Here is a 21194-nt window from a genome sequence, read left to right on the forward strand (position 1 = left end):
TCAGACAAAAGAGGTTTTTATTATAGAGGATATAAAATAAATATACATGACTTTTTTCTCATTAACAGTCATTTGTACAGTAACATTTGGACAAGTTTGCTAAAAGCAGCTAAATAAACATCTGATTTTCCTGCGCAGGGCTATTGCTGCCTCATCTATAAACGCTATGAAAAAAGACAACACATTTAGGCCATATGTAGATTCCAAAGTCATGTGCAGGCCAACTCTCTCTCTCACACACACACACACACACACACACCCACACCCACACACACACCCATACCAAAAACAGATAGGAGAGTGGACAGACGCTCCAACAAGCAAAGCTCTGTGTTTCCTGCTGCAGCTCAGCATTCTGGGACAACCAGCGAGGGGGGGTTGGAAGGGACTGGGTTCTGCCCCAGAGGGGCAACACTACTAATGACAATTAACCCTCTTGTGGTCTTAGCACGGCGCTTAGAAGGAGCGCAGAAGATGTCACAGTCAGAGAGTGGGAAAGCGGGGGTTTGTCCCATCAGACTGTCAGTTCCCGAAACCACACACACACAAAAAAACCCAACCTTTTAGAAGCGCATGCAGGGTCAGTGTGACCCCACATAAGGTAAAAAGCTCATGGGGTCGAACGGATCCCGTCTCTTAACAGCGTGGGAGAGCTAAAAGAACCAATGGACGAGTGGCACGGCAGGAACTGAGCTGTGCGGGTGGAGCATCTGTCCGTCTGTACAAACTGTGGGACAATAAGTGCTAACGTTCTCCACTGGAAAAAAGCAGGCACATGCAACACTATTCAAAAACAGCGAGAAGAGAAGGAGAGTGGCCTACGGTGCACCAGAGTTTAATAGTGTGCACTGCCAGGAACTTTAGTGTCCAAAGCGAGACAATAAAGAACAGTAAATACTTTCTTTCAACTTATCACTATGCCAGGTATCTTAGCAACAACAGTGCATTAGAAGACAATTATCTTATTAGTATCTCAATGAGGAAGTCTTAAAATGTGGTTATGTACAGCATCTCAAAACAGACTTGGAACTAGCAATGTGTGACGATAATAATCTGTCAGCAGAGGAACCACACGCTCACCCTCAGGATTCTCTGCAGTCCTCTGAGATGAGACACGTCAAAGTCATGCTAAACATGGATGCTTAGCTGCTAGGAGTTAAAAAAGGCCAGAGAACACAAACTGAAATGGCATGTTTGGACGATAGAAAGAAAAGGCACCATCCACACAAAACAAAAGGTGGATCATCATCATTCGGTGCTGTGAAGACAGCTGTGGAACTACAGCTGCGTTTCCATCGACCTTCAAATTGCGCAAACTGGAATTATGAAAATAGATTCGCTTAATGGAAACAAGAAAATTAAAAAACGAGGAAACGCTCAAGTTTATTGATAAAAGGTTTTTGGGCTAGAAACTGCAATTACGAAATTGTGGGGGGGTTTTTTGGTGTTGTTTAGCTTACTATTGACAAAGGTTTGCACACATTTGTAATGGAAACGCAGCTTATGTTGGGCTCACAGTAGAACAAGCTGGACCTTAGTGGGAAACGACCAATCATTCAACGGCAATTCATCTAAAAGAGCCAGAAAGTATTACATCTGAACAAGTTAGAATGTTGTGCAAAGTGGAATATTTCTTGTCAGTCATCTTATGTTTTTGTTTTTTTTACCTGTAAGCAATAGCCATTAAAATTGCAAAAAAAACATAGCTTGAAGTATTTTTGCTCTGTGCCTAATGAGTCTCTATAAAATGACCGGTTCACTTTCTGAGATAACTCACAAGAAATATTTCACTCTTATTTTTAAATGGGGGATAATTACAGGTGACAGTGGCTGTAAAAATATTCATACTCAATTTTTTTAGTTTGTTGTGTTACTGCCACAAACTTCAGTGGATTTTATTAGGACAGACCAACACAAGGTAATTTTAAATTGTGGAGTTGAAAGAAAATGATAAAAGCTCTTCTAAACATCCCTTGATCCTTTGTCTACACCTGCGTGTCTGGTGGTCAAATCATTTTGTAGTAGGGCAAAACTACACTACAAATAGGTTTTCATTGCAATGTCGTTACAAAACTTACAATGTTTGCAAGTTTAAAATCAATAGATCAGAATTTGATCGATCTGCAACAACCTAAACCTCAATGTAGAATTTAAGCCCCAGAGTTTGTTGGTGTCTACCTCCATCATGATCTACTGAGTTTTAGTTTATCTCATAAAATCCCCAAAAGACAACTTGAGGCTTGTGTGCACATAACGTTTTTCAAAACTTGAAATGTATGAATGAGTATGAATGTTTTTGCAAAAACTGTTTCACAGTCCAATATCAATGTTCGGTAGATGTTTGATGGAAATCTGGGCCCACAAGAACTCTGCCGTTTCTGGCAGGTATTAACAGATTGACCCAGCTAGGAGCTATCCCTGCTACCCAACTGGGTCAGACTAGAAGGTGTTCTTAAAACAACTTAAATGGACCCTACACAGAGCCCAGATCAACCTGCCTGACCAAAACCCACAGGGGGCCCATAGTATGGGTGCGCTGATAAATTGGCCGGCCAATAAATCGGCCACAATTTCCTTAACTTTGGGACATCAGTGATCGGCTGATGTGAAGCTGATCGTTTCTACCGATCTTATTGACCTCAGCAAAGGTCTGAAAATCAGCCATGTGAAGTTTGACTGATAGACCCGCCCACCAGCTCACATCTACAGTACATGTGATGTGAAGTGGTCACCCCGCTGTTGCCAACTTAGCAACATTTCAGACAAAAAAAATAGCTCAATTAGAATCAGGCTTTTTAAGGATCGGTGATCGGCCAGAAATCTGCAATCGGTGCACCCATAGCCCATAGCCACTTGTTGGTGGAGGAAAAGTAGGCTACTGCTTAAAAACATGCCCGGTTCATTTCTACAGCTGTCATTGTTAAGGCAGAGGAAAGTCCGCTAGATGTAGATGCATGGAAATAATAAATATGATAGTATAATATTGATATATATGCATTTCTTTTTTTACAATAGAACATTTAACATACAATTTAAAAGGAAGTGAACAAAAGTAGGAGCACTGTGTGTGCTGGAGTCATCATCACAGAAGTTAAGCATGGGTGAGAGCTTCAGTCTGGGGTTTGTTTGCATAGGAGTAGTTTGACGGTGACCTGCCACTCACTCGTGCCTAGAGCTCAGTTAATACTTGTGACACCTCGCTTCTTGTGGAGAGAGAAATGTACAACAAAGTGTCTTCAGGTGTCTTTGCTGCCGCTCCCTTCTCATATGCAAGCTGAAGGGAGGAGGAAAACCTTCAAATATAGCTGCTGGTTTTGATCCACGGCGTTGTGTACAACCCAACCCTGCCTCCCTTCCCCCATTCCCATTCGACTCCTGTCTGCCAAAATGCCATAACACACACAAAAACACACACAAAAACACATCGTACAAAATAACTCAACTACACAGACTTCACAGAGAAAAACTAAACTTTCAGTTTCTGCTTGAATGCTAAGAAATCTCAGGCAAAACAACTAAAAGCACAAACATAAAAGTCAGGAAGACAACCTTACAGATGCCATATGGCAATCTGTATATCAAGATCATGTGTGAAATAGAATTTAGGAACTAACTGATGGGTAATAATTCTGTTAAACTGTTTTATTCATCTAAAAGTTTGTCCTGGTTTTACTTCAGTTGTTTACTGCTCATTGTCCTGCCTCCACAAATCAAGTCCTGCAAATTGAAAGCAGAGGGTTTAGTTCTACTTTCAGCCACCAGGTGTCAGTGTTTTTCTTATGCTATCAGGCAAATAAAAAAAAGTCTTTTGTGGGTTAAAGCCTGCGTGAAGGCAAACACAGACACACCTAGCGGACCCACTGGGTGCGTTCTTTAATACAGCCTTTATTACAGCTGATCACATGACCAGCCGGGACCAATAAGGTTGAAGGAAATGGTCTATTCTTTCACCGTTCATAATGTTCACTCAATAAACAGCAAATATAGGAGTAGAAAAACACCAAGGATGATTTCATATCTAACTGATTCCTAAATGTGTTTAGCTAATTTAATGTAGTGAGCTCATTATGGCCTGACAACAAAACATTAGAAACACTCGGAAATGCATCATGAATATCACAACAAAGAGGAAAAAGTCTAATGTCAGGCCTTCTGTCTGCAATGAAACCTGAGTGGAGTTAACAATCTCTCCCACATTTAACCTTATTCAAACCAAATCAAACTGGTGTCAATCGCCTCTGCAGCAAAAATGTGTGTTTGTGCCTTTATCATTTTAAAGATGTTAATGAAATTTGCAAGAGACAAAACTGGTCAACTCTGTTACGTTTGTGCTGCTTTTGTTATGAAGATATTGTTTTTAAAATTTAAAGGTGCTGTGGTGGTGCAGGGGTAGAGAACCACACACAAAATTATAATGGGACCAAAAACCTTTTTAGCAGCATAAACCATTACAAATGTAGCACAAGTCATTGACCGATTTTGTTCTTATTTGGTTAGTGTGAGGTAGGATTGGTTGACCTTTCAACGATGTAAATCCTTCATATCCTCAAAAAAAAAAAAAGAACAAAGATTTCTGCTGCATAAATGTTCCACACCAAATTTGTTTGATTTGAAGAAAGTGGAGGGGGTCAACTTCACTCAGGTTTGCAACGGTCCAGTCAAGTAGATAGGAAGGCAGCTGTGTGACTTCAGGAGAGCTGATTGGATATGAATTCTTACTTCCATTAATTTCATGGAACAAAAACATGTGGCAAAATTCCTCTTAAATAAACTTCTGAACTGAAGAATAATCTTCCTGCTTCTTCCCAACTGCACAAATAATTGGTCCAAGAAAAACTGTTTAAGTCTGGAAGATTCAGGGAAAAATAAGAGAGGAGAAAACGCTCTACATTAGAGCTCCTTGTTTCCACACAGGTTTTCTCAAATCTGGACTCAAGATAATTATGAAATGCAAAATGCAGGGCCGATCTGAAGTTTACATAAACTCACCGGGTCTAATGATGTCATATGAATTTTGGACTGTAACTGTTCTGTTTGGGGTTGTGTAGTGTTATGAACATTGGTTGGCCTAGGCTGTCTGGTTGGTGAGAGCGTAGGCGATGCAGAAGATTTGCCGTGGCGGCCTCTGAAGGGAAAAGCCAAAATTGAAGGAGCGCTGATCCAAACGTGTTCTATTAATATTAAAAACAGGAATTTGATGCACAACTTTTAAATATTCCACACAGCATCACAATTATATATGCTGGCTCAAACATATACATATACCCAAACTGATATTTGGTTTAATGTCTGTCAGAAAGTTCCAGAGAAACCACAAAGAAAGCTGACAGAAATATGTTAGCTTAGGAGCACCTTTAACAATATCACACATTTATAAAAATAAAAATTACTGACTTTTTTCCAAACAAACTGGATACGGGTTATCAGAGATGGGCACAGAAAGGATTAATAAGAATTAATCAGTTATTCAGTGGAGAAACTCTTAAGACTTAAGTCAATTAAGCAGTTACAAGATAAATATGGATTATGCTCAAAAGATTTCTATAAGTACTTACAATTAAGGGATTACCTTTTATCACACAAAGAATGGCCTACCTTGAAACAAAAGGTAAACAAAAATTACCTTTAGAAATATTTCTGATAAAATGTGTAGAGGAAAATAATAAGAGGAAGATTATATCTAATCTACATAAACATTTACAGATGCATTTCTCTGACAATTCTATAGATATAAAGCAAAAGTGGGAACAAGAAACAAATATTGTTATTGAAGATGAGGAGTGAGAGGAGGTTTGTGAAAAAGGTTTTAAGATCACCCAAAGTCCAGGTTGGAAGGAATTTGATTGGAAATTAAGAATGAGATTCTTCAAAACACCTTTCAGTATTTCAAAATACGACAGAAATGAAACAAATTTGTGCTGGAGGAACTGGAATCAGATTGGGGATCACACTCACATTTTTTGGGACTGATTCCATTCTGGCAGGGGGTTCAGACAGAAATGTAAAAAATATTTAAGTTCACGTTACCACTGAACCCACTGCATTATATATTGGGTTTGACCTCAGGAGAAAATATTGGGTCCAGTTACTACAGATTCTGCTACTGGTTGCAAGGAAAATGATAACTCTGTCCTGGCTCAAGCTTTTGCCTCCCACCCTTCAACAATGGAGGGTGAAAAATTGAAGAATGTGTATATAATGGAAAAGATAACAGCAAAACTTTGTGTAAAAATGGACATCTTTCTGAGTGTATGGACCCCAGCTATTTCCCACTTTGGATGGCCACACGGATAAAGATGCTATGGGTTATAAAAAGCTGTGCCAGGCCCCTTTGTATGTCTCTTTTAAAATGGAAGACACTGGATATGTACACCTCCCTTTCATGTGAGCCCATGAGGACCTTTCTAAGAAATGTCAATTGCCAAAATGGATTTAAATGTTTGCTGAGCTCCCCCTTTTTCTCTCTCTCTCTTTTTTTTGTTGTATTATGTAAGTGCATGTAGAAATATAGATATGTATATATGTTGGATTCATAATATTCTTAAATAAAGAATGTTTAAAAAAAAGAAATATGTTAGCTTAGTTTTAGGGCTGATCGATTAATCGTTAACTGGAGTATAAGGACTCAAAAAAATAAAAAATAGACTAAATTTACTTTGCAAATATATCCTACCCACAACTCCTCTAGTGGCACAGTTTTACCTTCACCTCTTATCAAGAGATATGGTTCCATTCTGTGCCCCCCAGACGAGACTTGGCTATTGATTGGTTCACCGGCTGCGGGGCCGGGTACCAACACGGGTCATCTCCCAGATCTTTCAGGCAGAGGAGCGTTTAGACTTTCTCAATCTCCATCATTTTGACCGGCAGCGTCAAAAACATCCTGTCATCATCTGTTTTTCCCTGTCGATTTTTAAATGACAAGCATAACAAATTCAACTGCATTAAATATTCAACAAGCTGAACAGATCACACATCAAGCAGATAAATACATGCGACTTTTTCTCTGCAGTGACAAAGAAACCACCAACTGTGGCCCCAATACGTACAAAACCACACTGAAATTAAACGATTGCAACTGAATTATGTTCACTTGCTTGTGCTTTGATGTTGATCTGATTGGACAGTGGAATTACAAACGCCACTTCATTGGAAGATTTCCGGAAGTTTGCGGTTTGGTATGATGGTGTACACCCACTTTGAAGGCAGAACTCTGGTCAATGCAAACACAACCAGGGCAGGAATAGGGCCAGCCCGGCCGAGCTGCGGTCAATGAAGAAGGAGGGCTACCAAGTAATTCATCAGTTAGTTTCAACTCATCAGCTAGATGGATGAATGTGGAATACACCATTTGAGTGTGAAAAAGAGTCACTTTTGTATCACTTTTCCAAAAGATAATGAAGACTAACATTGGGTTTCTGGACAATCCAAATGTTAAACATGTGGAAAATGTTTGGATTATGCTCACAATCCAGCTCTGTGCTTGGAAACCAACAGCTTTCAATAAGCTGGACCGATTCTGGTAGGAAGAGTGAGTTATGAAATAAGCTGCTGCTGGCAAAACAAATCATGTGGTTTCTATGCAACTTGCTAAAAAGACATACTTAATCTGAATACCAGTGGAGGTGCATGCACATATGCACTGTATGATTTTGGCTCTGTAAAAAGCCAGAATAAATCCAAAATTTATTGAAGTTAAAAACTAATATGGCATTCATAGTGTTAATAAACTTAAAAGATTGAACATATTAGTGGTAGTAAAGAACGCACCCTTTATCTCTAAATGTGGCCAAATGAGGCTATTGACAAACAACTGTTTGTCACATTTTGGCAAATTTGTCCCAGAAAAAAAAAGGCAAAAGTTCAGGTGACAAAAACTCACCCAGCGTTTGTTCCAGCTCGTTGCAGACGGGTTCAGCGCTCAGTGCAATTCTGGTAGGTTTGAAAAAACATGCAAATAAAAATTCATACATGCACACACACTCTTACACACTGTTGGTAATAATTAAACCTTAAAAAAAATAAAAATCTGACATTAGGCAGTAACAGTCTCAAGAATCATATTTCGGGGGGAAGGCAGGGTAATTTTAGCTGCCCTGTACGTAATGCGCACGTTACATCTGTGTTTAAAATACTAGTAAAAAAAAAAAAGACCTTCAAAGTTCTGATGGTCCGAGATAAGATGGGTATCAGAGCAAAGTTTCCAGCAGCACAAACATGAAGAGTCTGGCCTCCTGAAACTACCGTCGACGCCGGCAAAAAGCGGAACCCCCAGAAGGTGGCGCTCTATAAAGACGACTGCTTCTCTCGCTCTCCAAATCCAGGTTGAGATGAGTAGGATCTAAATATACAAAGTCTATATTACAAAGCTTCCAATAAACTGCGCTTTAATATTTCCCTGCACTGACATCAGCTCAACAGCCGACGTTTTCCCCCCGCTGTGTGGGAACAGGAGTCTCTGGGTCATGGTTGCATTTAGGCGGACAGGGTTAACTCCAACGCTCCTTTTCTTCTGATTGGACGACGGAGATGAGGATGAAGTTCTGCTCCACCACCGTTTCATTGCATCCCGTTGCTCCCATGTGTAACAATATTTCGAGTGACATCAACTATCAAGGTAAACTCTGAAAGTCTAGCAAACGAGCAAGAGAACAAAAAAAAAAAAAGAATCAAATAGAAAAAGGTGCTATATAATATACATATACGAACACAGCTGCAAGTCGTCCTGCTGAGGAACGTTGCATTTATAAGTGCCATGATTCTCAGTTTGCGTGATGCCTTCACTTCCCTTTTGCATTTAGTTTCCTTTAGTTTCACCCCACAAGGCAGAACTTGTCTTTTTTTTTTTGGTTCCCATTTGTGTTTGCCTTCATGTTTCAGACAATAAGATGACAGATGAGAGCAGCTTCGAACGGAGGAAGGCCAAATTGGAATGACGTCACCTAAGATTAGGGGTCCGACCGAGGCGAGGAAGGCTGCTGGGTGTCGGTTAAAGATGAGGAGTTGCATCCTCTGCTGGTTCCAAAGCGGGGGGTGAAGGGTCAAGTGGGGCAGGGGGTCTGGAGGCGATTCTACGGCTCCTAGTAGCGGTGTGTCTGATGGGAGTACTGGGAGCTCTGCTGGGACGATGACGAGTATCCCATGGTACTTTGAGACTGAGTGGACCCTTGGACGTTGCTTTGGTAACCGAGTCGGGAGCTGGAGTGCTGTGATGGTGAAGAGAAAAATGGTGTCAGAACAACTGTAAATACATTCCACTCTGATTTCAAAGCTGCCAGTTCCAAAAACAAAGTGACAGAGGAATAAAAGAAACCATATGACTGGTTTAACTCATACTGTCTGATATTCTGTAGTTTGTCCAAAAAACAATAATTGGCTTTATAAAATATGAATCCGAGCCTTATTTGTTTGGTTCTTTATGAATATAAAAAAATATATATCATCCTAAAGCTGCAGAGTTATTCACGGCATTCCACAGGCCTGTGTGCTCCAACCAATACTTTTAAGCTTTCTATTTATTTTTTTATGTATTTTCCAGGCAGATAGTCCCACGTTATAGCACAATGAAGTAACTTTGTTACCTTCAGCTGTTCTAAAAATGCTAGACATATCAAAGAAATATGACTACACGTCAAAGCCATATCTTGCACCTTGACAATGGCGTCTGTCTCTTTAAGAAGCTCCTACTCTTCAACATGTCATCACAACGATGCTCCTCCATGTCGTCCATTGATGCTGTTTGCAACGGTTGTTATAAACTCTGCAGAAGTGCAGATTTAGAATATCGGACTGGACTTTGACTGGGCCATTCTGTATTATGTACATTTTTTAAAAAGTCATCCCACTCATCCCTTGGATAGTGAGTACAATGTTTCCCATTTCTGATAACAGCACACTATTTGTTGTCATAATCTTGTACAGTATGTCATTATTATTATCAATTTATTTTATTAATATGTACTAATACAGCTCTGGAAAAAATGAAGAGCCCGCTGCACTGAGCTCCACTGAAAACCTCCTGGTTCTTCCACCAAATATTGATTTCTGAACTCTTCCTGAGTTCAAACATTAGTGTTGTCGTTTTATTTGCATTATCTGAGGTATGAAAGCATTGCAGATTTTTCATTATTTTGACCATTTCTCATTTTCTGCAAATAAATTTAAAAAAAATCTTTGGTTGGAATTTCAGAGATGTCGTCAGTAGTTCATAGAATAAAAGAACAATGTTCATTTTACTCAAACATATAACTATAAAAAGTAAAATAAGAGAAACTGATCATTTTAAGTGATGTCTTAATTTTTTCTAGAGCTGTATATATTTCTAACACTTTCGATTATTTGATTATTAACAGCTGTAACACCTGACGTTCCCCACTGTCTGATAGTAAAAGCTGTTTCTATTTATTCTATTAGATGAATCTCCTGTACTTTTATTCCACTGTAGCTCTGACTGCACTCATTGTGCTGTTCACTAAAATATTATGTTTCTGCATCAGATTGCATGTAGTTAAGCTCCACAAAACACCAAAAGACATTTTACTGATGCATCAACATCAGTGAGTTTTAAATATTTCTATTCTTCCTGAGTGAAGTCAGGGTGAAACGATTCATGACTTCCTTTGGCCTTTTCAACCTCGATTCCTCCCAGAGTGTAGGAACATGGCTCCCAGCCGGACAGAAGAACAACGTTCTATGATTTGGGTAGGAAGCCTTGTGAGGTCAAGGTGGTAGACGGTATTTGTTGGGACTTAGAATATGATCAGAGAGGCGCGATGAGAACCAGATGTTGCTTTGACGTGTTGAAAGCAGAGCCACTGCTCTCCTGCTGTGTCAACATGTTTCAAGTTTTAAATGTGGACAACTTGGTCAAAAAGAGAACTTAAAACAAACTAAAATCTCAGAGTGAGTTCAGTCATTCTTCTGGTGAATTTTTATGAAATGAATCCCAGATTGTTTTCCTGAACATGGCAGTACTGAATCAGATTTTCCTTCTTGCTCACATTATGCCTGCCCCTTTGGAGAGATCACTGTTTGGACCAAGTGATCTCACTTTGGAGAGATCACTTTGTTGGGTTTATAGTTGATAAAAACCCAACACTTCGTCTCCTCTTGCTGGGATGTTTACACTGTTTCTAATGATACGAGCTGTCTCCGGCTTATTTATCACAGCGGCGTTGCCTCGGCAGCCTTTCATCAAGGTTTGTTTTCTTCATTTCAGCTCAGCAAACTTACGCCTAGATGTCGCTGCTCCCTCCCAGATCTCTGGTCTCATTGACGCAGTGATAAGGGTCAGGCCAGCGATACAGCAGGCGCCCAAGTGGACAACAGTGATTTCTCATCAGCGCTGTCAGCAGGACGCTGCGGAATGCTCCAATCAGCAGCTGCTGCTGTCTGCTGAGTGAATGCGAGGCTGCTGGAGCAAACCGAGTCCAAACCAGCCACAACCTCATGCCTTCACTCAGTGGCTTTTACACTGAAAGGTATACTTGTTAGCAGGGTTAGAATAGTTGTGGGCTTTTTCACTACAGTTTAGTTGTTTAGGTTTTTTTTTTATATGTGACTTTTTGTTTGACTAATTCAGTTAGTTTTTATTCCTGGTTTTTAATAGTTAAGTCTTGTTTAGTTTCAGTTTAGTTTTGATTAGTTAAAGCAGGAGTTTTAGTTTTTTCCTACTTTGGTTAATTTATAGGTCTAAAAGGTCAAAGTATTTTATTTGTGATTATGTGTACATAAAGTTTACATTTTCAAAAAATGTACTCAATTATTGTTGAACAATAACTGAATCTGGTGTTTTCACTCAACTTGCTGACATCTTTTTGCTGACTGGCGTCAACAACGCCAGGAGGAACACAGAGTGTTGTAATTTACTAACAGCTGACGTAAACTGTGTGCGGGGAGAAAATTAATTTTACATCAGTTCAAAAGGCTAATAAATGGATTCAGAAACACAAAAACAAAGGATATTATAAATATAGTTTTAGTATATTTTAGTTAGTTTTATAAACACAACATAATTCCAGTTAGTTATAGTTTGTCCCCATTAATTATAATCTTTATTTATTTCAGTTAACAAAAATGTTTTCTTAACTTCAGTTCTTGTGTTTCTGTTTATTTAGACTAACTGTAATAACAGTTAGCAGAAACATTACCAGTTGGTTGTCAGTGCCGTCTGTGAGTGCTTAGACCAGGGGTGGGCAACTCCAGGCCTGGAGGGCCGGTCTCCTGCAACTTTTAGATCTACTTCAACACACCTCAGTCAAATAATGAGGTCATTAGCAGGACTCTGGAGAACTTGACTGAATTTAGGAGATGATTCAGATGTTGGATTCAAGTGTGTTTGATCAGGGAGACATCTAAGAGTTGCAGGACACCGGCCCTCGAGGACCAGGATTGCCCACCCCTGGCTTAGACACTGTAAACAAAAACTAGCTTAGCTTTGTACTTTCTAACTGGCCAATCAGTGACTACGTGTCAGTAAAGAATAAAACGTCCTGATTGCAGCAGCCAGCTGATGGTTTTTTTGTGCATTTCTCAAAAAAATCTCCAGAAGCACACCTGATATTCTGACTGTAGCACCCCTGTGCCGGAGGAAGCCCCAGAGGGCCCGATCCGAGGCTTCTTGTTGGGCGGGCCCTGGTCCTGCCCATGCTGCATGCCGCCTCCCCCGGCTGCCCCAGTGGCCCCCGTGGTGCCGTTGGTCTGAGCCGAGCTCTGCTGGGAGGGGGCCTGCTGGGCCGCTGCCTGCTGCTGGGTCTGGGCCTGGGTCTGGCCCGTCGTCTGCTGGTGCTGCTGGGTCTGGTTCTGCAGCAAAGAGGTGAACATGAGAGAGGCCTCAGAAAACTGGACCGTGAGATATTCTGGATCCTGACTCCCGGCGGACCTCCTTGTTTGCCTCTCTATTTTTATCTTTCTGTCTCGCACCTGCGACCCACTTCTACCCTGAGATAATGAAATGTTCTGTAGGGAAAACCGTCTGAAATGTTTTTCACTTGTGAATAATTTTGTTCCCACTGCAGAATGACGGCCTTTGACGTGTTTGGGAAAGGATTTCCAAACAGGAGGGCGGTAGTAATTACTTGTCTATGATCACAGATACAGAAGCACTGATATGAACATTTGGGTCAGTACTAATATCAAGTATAAATATTGCTGTTATGGTCTGTTTTTTTATACCTAAATTACATATATCATAAATATTTCACTCCCCTTTTGACATATTTAAATAAACAACCCCAGAACGGTAAAATATCTTAGCCCCCAACATTCCCCTCCTTTCTTCGTCTGTTCTTATGTTTTCTCTGCTCTCTGTTCTTATGACACATATTTGACAAATATATGAGAAGTTATGTAATATGTATGGAATATGAACAACTTGGTGCAATTTCTGGACAAACAAACAAACAAACAAAAAAAACGACCACACTTCCCCACTGCTTCTCTGCTTCAGTTAAACTCCCACAATCCTTTGCTGCATCACTGTCACTATCACATGGCCAAACAAACACCACATGACCAACCTCCAGAAACAAACAAGATGGAAATAAACATCGGTTGTTAAGATCGGCCAAGTTTTATTTATCGGATCGATACGATATATTAAAAAATGACTAATATCAGACGATACAGATATTAGTGCTGATATGTCAGCACTAATCACAATTGATGTCTTCCTGCCTCTGCATTGTTACCACACTTCTCTAACCTCCATTCCTTTTTTCCTTTATCAGTACATCAGATGGAAAATCCTTCTGATTCTACATCAGAGAAATGTTTCTTTAAACCAACAACCATCTCTGATGAGGGCTGCACCTTTTCAGCTGCTCGCAGCGCACCGACCTCCACCTCCTGCTGCGGTCTGTCACTGCATGGATGGTGCATTCCTGCCTTTGGCAAAGTCACAGCTGAACCCTTTCAGTGATATATTACACTGTAAAAATAACTGAAAGGCAAGAGGAGAGACTGCAGATTCTAACAGGCTCCAGATTTCTCAGAACCCATTCCACTGTCGCAGTGTGTAAGAAACCAAATCTGTGCTTTTTACGGCGAGAATGTGGAAGTCTCCACACACATCTGGTACTTTGAAATATATGCATAAGGCTGTGAAGGGATCAAACTGCCGAAAGGCCCCAAAGATTCCAGAATCAAAGTGACTTCTGGGGTTCCGTTCTGGGGTTGTCAACAAACATTCTGATGAATTATTTTGGTTTAAAGAAGCTAGAATTATGTTGGACAAATCCATAACTTACTGATCTTCATTTCTTTGGGAAATCTTGAGTTTATAACTTATCACAGACCAACTTTTTCTTTGTTGTTGTCTTTTTAAAATCAACAAAATGATATTTTCCCAGCCTCAACCCAGGGCGTTACAATATTACTATGCTGGGATTGTGAACATTTAAAAAAAAAAGACAGAGAAGCATCATGTTCTCAACTCAACGCTGTCAACCAGTGTCAGAAAAGTCCGCACTGCTGAAACACTGAATTCTATAAATCAAGGCTGGAACCTATTTAGAACCTATATTCTAAAGCAGGCGAATCCCACTACATCAGTGAAACATATCTGAATGGAACATGGAGTACAGGAACAGCATACAGTACAGAATAAATTACCTTGTCGGTTTTCTCTTCAGGCTCATCTTCGTTAAGAAACTCTCGCTTTGGGTAGGGGATCTGACAGCCAGCAAACACACTGGAGAAAAACACATCAGGTCCTCACATAAAGCATTTCTGCACCAGTGTACATTGGCAACACAGGAAGACACGATGAAAGGGAAAGAGGGAACCCCCTGCCCCCACTACTTGAGGAACAAGTTTTCTTGGGCTCACTCTGTGGTTGGTAAAGGCTCCTCCAGGAAGTAGGCGTCCTGCAGAGCCTGCTCCGACGTGATTCGCTTGGTGGGGTCCATGGTGAGGAGTTTTTGGAGCTGGGGGGCAGAGAGCAGAAAGTGTTACATCCCTTTCATTGTTGTCATGACCTTTTAAATATTTTAAATGTCCAACATGGTGAAAATATGAGGCTGGGCAAATTCACATAGAAACACTCATCATGGTCAAGAATATCATATTCAATTCAATTCAAAAATACTTTAATTTATCTTAAAGGGAAACTAAATGTTGTCTAGCTCTACTAATGCGTCTCATTTGCTTTTACTGCTCCTCTTCAACTCTCTGTCTGGCCGTTTGGTTAAAAAGCCCGGTAGAGAGACGCTGGAGTCTGCAGATATAATTTTTGCTCATTCTTTATTACCTACTCCAGAAATTAATATTAGATTTTTTTTTAAATGCTAATGATTTACTTGATTTTTTGTCTAGAAAGAAGTGATTATGCAACATAGAACTTTTTTTTGTTGATATTTTAAAAACAAGAGTTGAATAAAAAAATAAATACTAGGTTGTGAGGAGCAACTGCTCCTTATGGAGCCTGAAGCTCAGGCCCCATACAAGCAAGTGCTGTTTTTGAGTTAGGCTATGGAAATAAATTAAAAACTAATGTCAATGACAGGTCCTTGTGAAGACACAAAAATATATTGATGTGCGTGCGTGTGTGTGTGTGTGTGTGTGTGTTAGTTACCAGGAGGAAAACCTTGCTGTCAGGCTTCACTTTATGTTTCTCCATGTACTTGATGAGGCTGCTGTTTGCATACCTGTTGTGATGAAAACAAATGATCCATATCTGGTACGTTAGTTGATTGGACATCATCCTGAACTCAGAACCTCTTCATCAAATTCAAATTCAAAAACACTTTATTGATCCCAGAGGGAAATGAAATAAAATGCTAAATGTAATAAAGGTTCACTCACGTTGTCCTCCTGAAATCCTTCTGCAGTGTAGGATACTCTGGCATCTTTCTGATGTCCTCCCAGTCTTTATCTGCACACAGAGCAAACATGTAGCTGCTTTAGGGCTAAAACTGGTCAAATTAGCAAATTCCTCTAACACTTGTGTCTGTGTATTTGTGTTGCCTTTTTAACACACAATGAAAGCTAATGTAGCTAACTCCACAGCAATGGGGTGGTTTGTTTGAAGCTGTGGTTGTGTGTTCTGGATGCAGACCTGCAGGGAAACCCATGACACTGAATATCCTGTCCAGCTGGTCATGGTGGAAAGGGTTGCTGGTCTTGATGTCCTCCTGGCGACAGTGGAAGATGGGCTCCGACGTTAGCAGCTCCGCAAAGATGCAGCCAATTGCCCAAATGTCTGACGTAAACACACACACAGTTTTTAATCAGTGTTGCTTTGATTACAACTTTGAATCAAGTAGATGATGAAAGGAATGAAAATAATTGCTAAGTATTCCTTGGTAAAATGGTGTGAGGAATTTTAAATGTTACATATGTTGCATTTATTGATTTATTTACTGTTAATCGTTTCAGTCTTACCAGAACTTGATCGACAAGTTTTGTGTTTTTATTGACCATTGATTGAAGAAATGGAATGTTAGTGTCATGCCCTGTAGTTAAGTATCAATTGTTGTTGTTTTTATTGTCACTTGCTGAAAAATTAATTACCAACTGGGACATTAATGAAGATGGCTGAATTCTGAATCTAAGCATCTATTTTATTTATCCAGTGTCTCCAAATCCAACCTACTGAAACAACGGATATCTTTGTCAGTAGGTGGCGATAAGATCAAGATTAACATCAAATTTTAGAAGATTCTGATCATAGGTAAAGATTACCAAAAAGCACTTCATTACAATTTTCAGTTTCTCAGTAAAATCTCTGTTTACATTTCAGCAGAAGGTTCAAATGCTACAGGAATTTCTCAATTCAGCAAAAAAAATCTGTTAATGTGAAAAGAGGTGAAGTTCTACTTAAAGATTGAACTAATTTGTCTTTTAATTTATGCGAAGAAGTCAGCCCCTTTTACGTTTTACTGATTTCTACAATATAATGACAGTTAAATACAGATATGTAACATAAATGAAATGAATGCAGAAATATTCATCCCCTTCAAGTCAGTGGTTAATGGATGCCCCTTCAGCAGCTCGCCTGTTTATGCCCCACAGTGACTCAACATAAACCACCAAACACCTGCCTGTTTCATATCTCAATCCTGAGATGAATCACACTCACCGATTGCTTTGGTGTAATGCCGGGCCCCAAGGAGCAGCTCAGGGGCCCGGTACCAGAAGGTCACCACCACGGGGTCCAGGTCCGCCAGGGGCTTCAGGGGAGAGTTGAAGAGTCTGGCAAACCCCATGTCAGCTGTGTTGTGTTCACAGAAAAGACAAGATGTGCTGAGCAAACAAAGGAATTATGTGACAGTGACATGAGTGAAGTATGCTGTGATTCTCACATGTGACATTCTTCTAAAGCCCTCTAGAAATGTTTCAGACACACTAATGAGTCTGTAAAACGGTGCAGATGTCCAACATGACCTCTGCCTATCAGAAGAGCTTTGAAATTTAGATTTAAGGAATTTTAACTTCCTTAAAATGCTGCACAAAGAACCACTTAAGGAGATGCACTGAGAACTTGTAGCTTATTGTTACATGTGAGGCATGCAGCAATAAGTAATAAATCAATTAATCACATGATAAATTAAGATTATTCAGTAATTCCATTTGCATGATTTGTTGTTTTTCTCTCAACTTTTTTTCTCTTTGGACTCAACTAGCCAATCTGAGGGACAGTTTGTTTACAGAGATTTCATAATTCATTTTATTTGCTCTTTCTGTTGTTTATTTATTTTGGATATTTAAAATGTCTTCCAGTTCCAGTGTTAAATGTTCACTAGAATTGAAAGTTTATTGATCTTTGAGAATGTTTTCCTGCATCATCATGCTATGGTCATTGCATTAATTGAAAATGGTCTCAAAACAACAATATTATCATTTATTGCAATAACTTTTGTTACATTTGTTATTGTGACAGACATACTTGTGGTCAGTCAATGTTTATATGGACTGGCTGGATAGAAAGTAAAAAAAAAAATTGCCATTTTGCACAGTTGAATGGTTGCCATAGAGATTATAGGATTTCTCAATCAAAGCAAAATTTCAGGTATGTTTTTGATAAAGGAATAAGATTACAACATAATATCAAGCTCAAAAAAGTTGATTTTACCTATTACTGCCCCTTTAAGGAGCAATACAAATCTCAAAAAAATGGCATTATGTCCAAAAAAGTCTGATTGGTATATCTCTAATTTAAAAGCCTTGAAAATAATTGTACAATTCGAGAAGCACAATCCAATTTGATCAGTTTCTTTTATCAACATAGAAAACTGAAGGTATAAACTAACTGAGAACAAAGTTATTCCCATTGCACGTCTCCTGACTTCTGATCTGGTCGCCCCTGCAGCTCAGCCGGGCTCAGTGTGTCCAGTGCAATCCTCCCTAGCAGCGGAGCTATAGAGTGTGGCTGCACTGGTACAACACCTTCATTCTATTAGTGGGAGGGTTTAAAAATAGATTCCAGTTCTGCAGCATTACCCTCCAACAGTCTCTTGCCAGATGGCTTATGTAACACTGATCTGGGTTCCCGATTTAAAATCCCAAAGGAAGGGTTAAACAGCGACAAACCTTACTGACCCACTGCAATGATGATATCACAGTCTCTGGATTGTATTTCAAACAGATATGAAAACACAAAAAGTTGTTACCAATTTTAACTCTCCCTCGTTCCGGACCTTCTCCCATCACCAGGATGTTGGCTGGTTTCTGTACAAGACAAGGAGAGCAAACTTTAAACACCACAGAGAAGGAAAATGCTTGTGTAGAAAGCAGGCTCAGACAAGATAAAGCAACCCTGGAGAAGAGAAGTTGTAGGGTCCAACATAAGCTGCGCTCCCATCACAAAAAGAGCGCAAAACTTTGTTGATATTTGTTGAGAGTTGAAAAACAAAACACAATTTTGCTATTGCAGTGTTTCTATTAAACAAGAAACACAATTAAAATCACATGATAAGTCATTAAAAAACATTGTCCTCCCACCACTTCCTGTCAACTTTGTCGTTTCCGACAGTAGTGATATCCAGTTGTTGATAGGTGACTCATGACGTGAAAGAAGTGTTTCCATTGTTTTGCAAGTGTTTTGCAAAATACACTGATTTTTATATGGCCAAAAAACCACATCATCCTAGTGCCAAAACTTTATATAGAAAAACGTAACTTTTTCAAAATTGCCGTGTTTCCATTAAGCTAATTTATCTTCAAAATGGTAAACTGCGTGATTTCATGGTTACATCGGCTCATTCATGCAGGGATTGGTACCTCTGACCCTCCGAACAGGCTGCCTGACTGGTCACTAAACTGTGCAACCACATGACCGTATCAAACACAGATGGGAAATGAGGTTAAACTCAGAAGTACACAGCTGATCCCCGAGGTTTAGGTTAGAAACTAAACAAAAACCATTAATTTGAGGGAGTGTAAACTGTTATTTTGCTTCATATGTGTATTTTTTTTTAGCATAAAATGAACATAGAGGTAAGCGAAATAAACAGTCATAATACAGAGAGGTCATGCAAACGGCATTAATTTTTTTTTTTTCCCTTTTACCCTTTTTTTGACCCTTGGTCATTTCTTGAGATTTTTATCTTTAAGGCTTTTATCTTTAACGTTAAGAATAAGATGGAAAAAAATTATGCTTAATTTAGGCTTTGCACACACATAACCGCGTCATTAAAAAACAAATATCTCCATCATATCATTAAAAAATAATAACATGGTACACATGGGATAGGTTTCAGAAGAGATTTTATCTGCTTGAAACCACACCAACCATTCCGTAGTATTGTTTTAAACATGCCAAACCCATAGGGAGCTAAAACCTATGTCAACCAATCAGATTGCTTCAAAACAACCACAACTTCCTGTTAGGAATTTGTGTGGTGAATTTTAAATAGCATATTAAAATATAAAGTTACCAAAACACAAAACGATGTTGATTGCGAATCATGTCAAACATTTACGTGAATATAATGGCAAATTATTTGTTAGACTGTAATGCGTGGGATTCTAAATCTCCACTTTCCCCACATACATATAAAAATCCAAATACAGAGATTTCTCAAATCTCCACTTTGTTTTCATAAGTAATTGTTTTAAATTCTATTAAAAGATGCCAAAATACATACAATTATGTATAAAAAAGTATTTCTGTACTTTTCAAGACTTGAAAAATGATTACATTTTGCTCAATGGGCATATAGGAAAAAAAACTTTTCAGAATATTAACTAAGAATGAATGAAAAGCAAAATACTATGTTTAAGCTAACATACTAAAACGAATGATCATTTATGGCCGGAAGGAAAAATATTTTCTATGCTTTTTAATAGAGTTCCTAACAGTAAATGTCTGAAGGTCAAATTTCACCATTAAACTCATAAGTAAAGTGAGTTCAAAGAGTCACAAAAGGATCCAGTCTATATGTTTTAGATAACCACTGCTAAAGGAGGACGCGGTATCTGCATCTATATCAGACACTATAGATCACTAGAATCCGCTGAAGCTCCCAGGATGTCTGCACGTACATGAACCCACTGACTTCCCAGACACCGACCTGCCTGGCAAACACGCTGTGTTGCTATAGAGACGGCACTAATAAGGAGGCCTATTATTCACGCCCACCACATGACCTGCTGCGATCAGAAAACACAAAGAGGAGCATCTCTGAAAAGAGCTGACAAGTTCAAGCTCACCGGCTCATCTTTGGCGTTCCCCACGTATTCTGTGATCTGTAAATGACCTGATGGGTCTCTTTAACTAACACAGAACGGAACAAATCAGATCATGTGGACAGTAAGCTGAATAAAACAGCACATAAAAACTAATTATATAATTGCTCTTGCATTTAAATCAAGTTAAAACCTATGAAATGGATTGACAAACAACTTTTTAAAAAATGAACCAAAACAGACATTTTGTTTTGAACATATCCAGGGAGGTTCATCATTTCCAGTTGGTCAGCTTTAGAAATGGATCAGGAGCTGAGGGAAACCCTTCTCTGTCCCTGCGGGGACACAGAAACTCAGTCCTTAAGGGACATGGCCGCTTTTCACAAAGCCATCTACATCTTTGTCTTCACAAATAGGCCAAACAGGAGCCAGAAGCTCACTAACACAACTGATAAACAGAAAACACAAAAGTCTATAAAGCAAATGTATCAAAAGTCAAGGTAGTTTTCCCCTTCCTGCTTTGCATGAACACATCAGCCTCAAATGGTCATTTTTGAGGGGGTTTGTTC

The 21194-nt window shown here is 39.3% G+C and overlaps 1 protein-coding gene across 2 annotated transcripts in view; it reads right to left on the minus strand.

The window, feature by feature from the left end:
- The window catches only part of cdk19 (cyclin dependent kinase 19), a 62876-nt gene continuing 41682 nt past the window's right edge, over positions 1-21194 (minus strand). The window contains exons 5-14 of one of the 2 annotated variants that reach the window (XR_002754018.1): positions 18609-18666; positions 17078-17209; positions 16055-16198; positions 15802-15871; positions 15572-15644; positions 14827-14924; positions 14611-14689; positions 12556-12801; positions 8155-9206; positions 1-7932 (exon numbers count right to left, since the gene is read on the minus strand). Coding sequence is in view for 1 of the 2 variants with exons in the window: in XM_005806018.2 (XP_005806075.1) it covers positions 9081-9206; positions 12556-12801; positions 14611-14689; positions 14827-14924; positions 15572-15644; positions 15802-15871; positions 16055-16198; positions 17078-17209; positions 18609-18666 (1026 nt within the window). In the remaining variant the exon portion in view is untranslated. Of the gene's footprint in view, positions 9207-12555; positions 12802-14610; positions 14690-14826; positions 14925-15571; positions 15645-15801; positions 15872-16054; positions 16199-17077; positions 17210-18608; positions 18667-21194 lie in introns of both variants that reach the window. The other variant, XM_005806018.2, reaches the window with a different exon arrangement.

Source organism: Xiphophorus maculatus, chromosome 15, assembly GCF_002775205.1.
Source record: "Xiphophorus maculatus strain JP 163 A chromosome 15, X_maculatus-5.0-male, whole genome shotgun sequence".
NCBI lineage: Eukaryota > Metazoa > Chordata > Actinopteri > Cyprinodontiformes > Poeciliidae > Xiphophorus > Xiphophorus maculatus.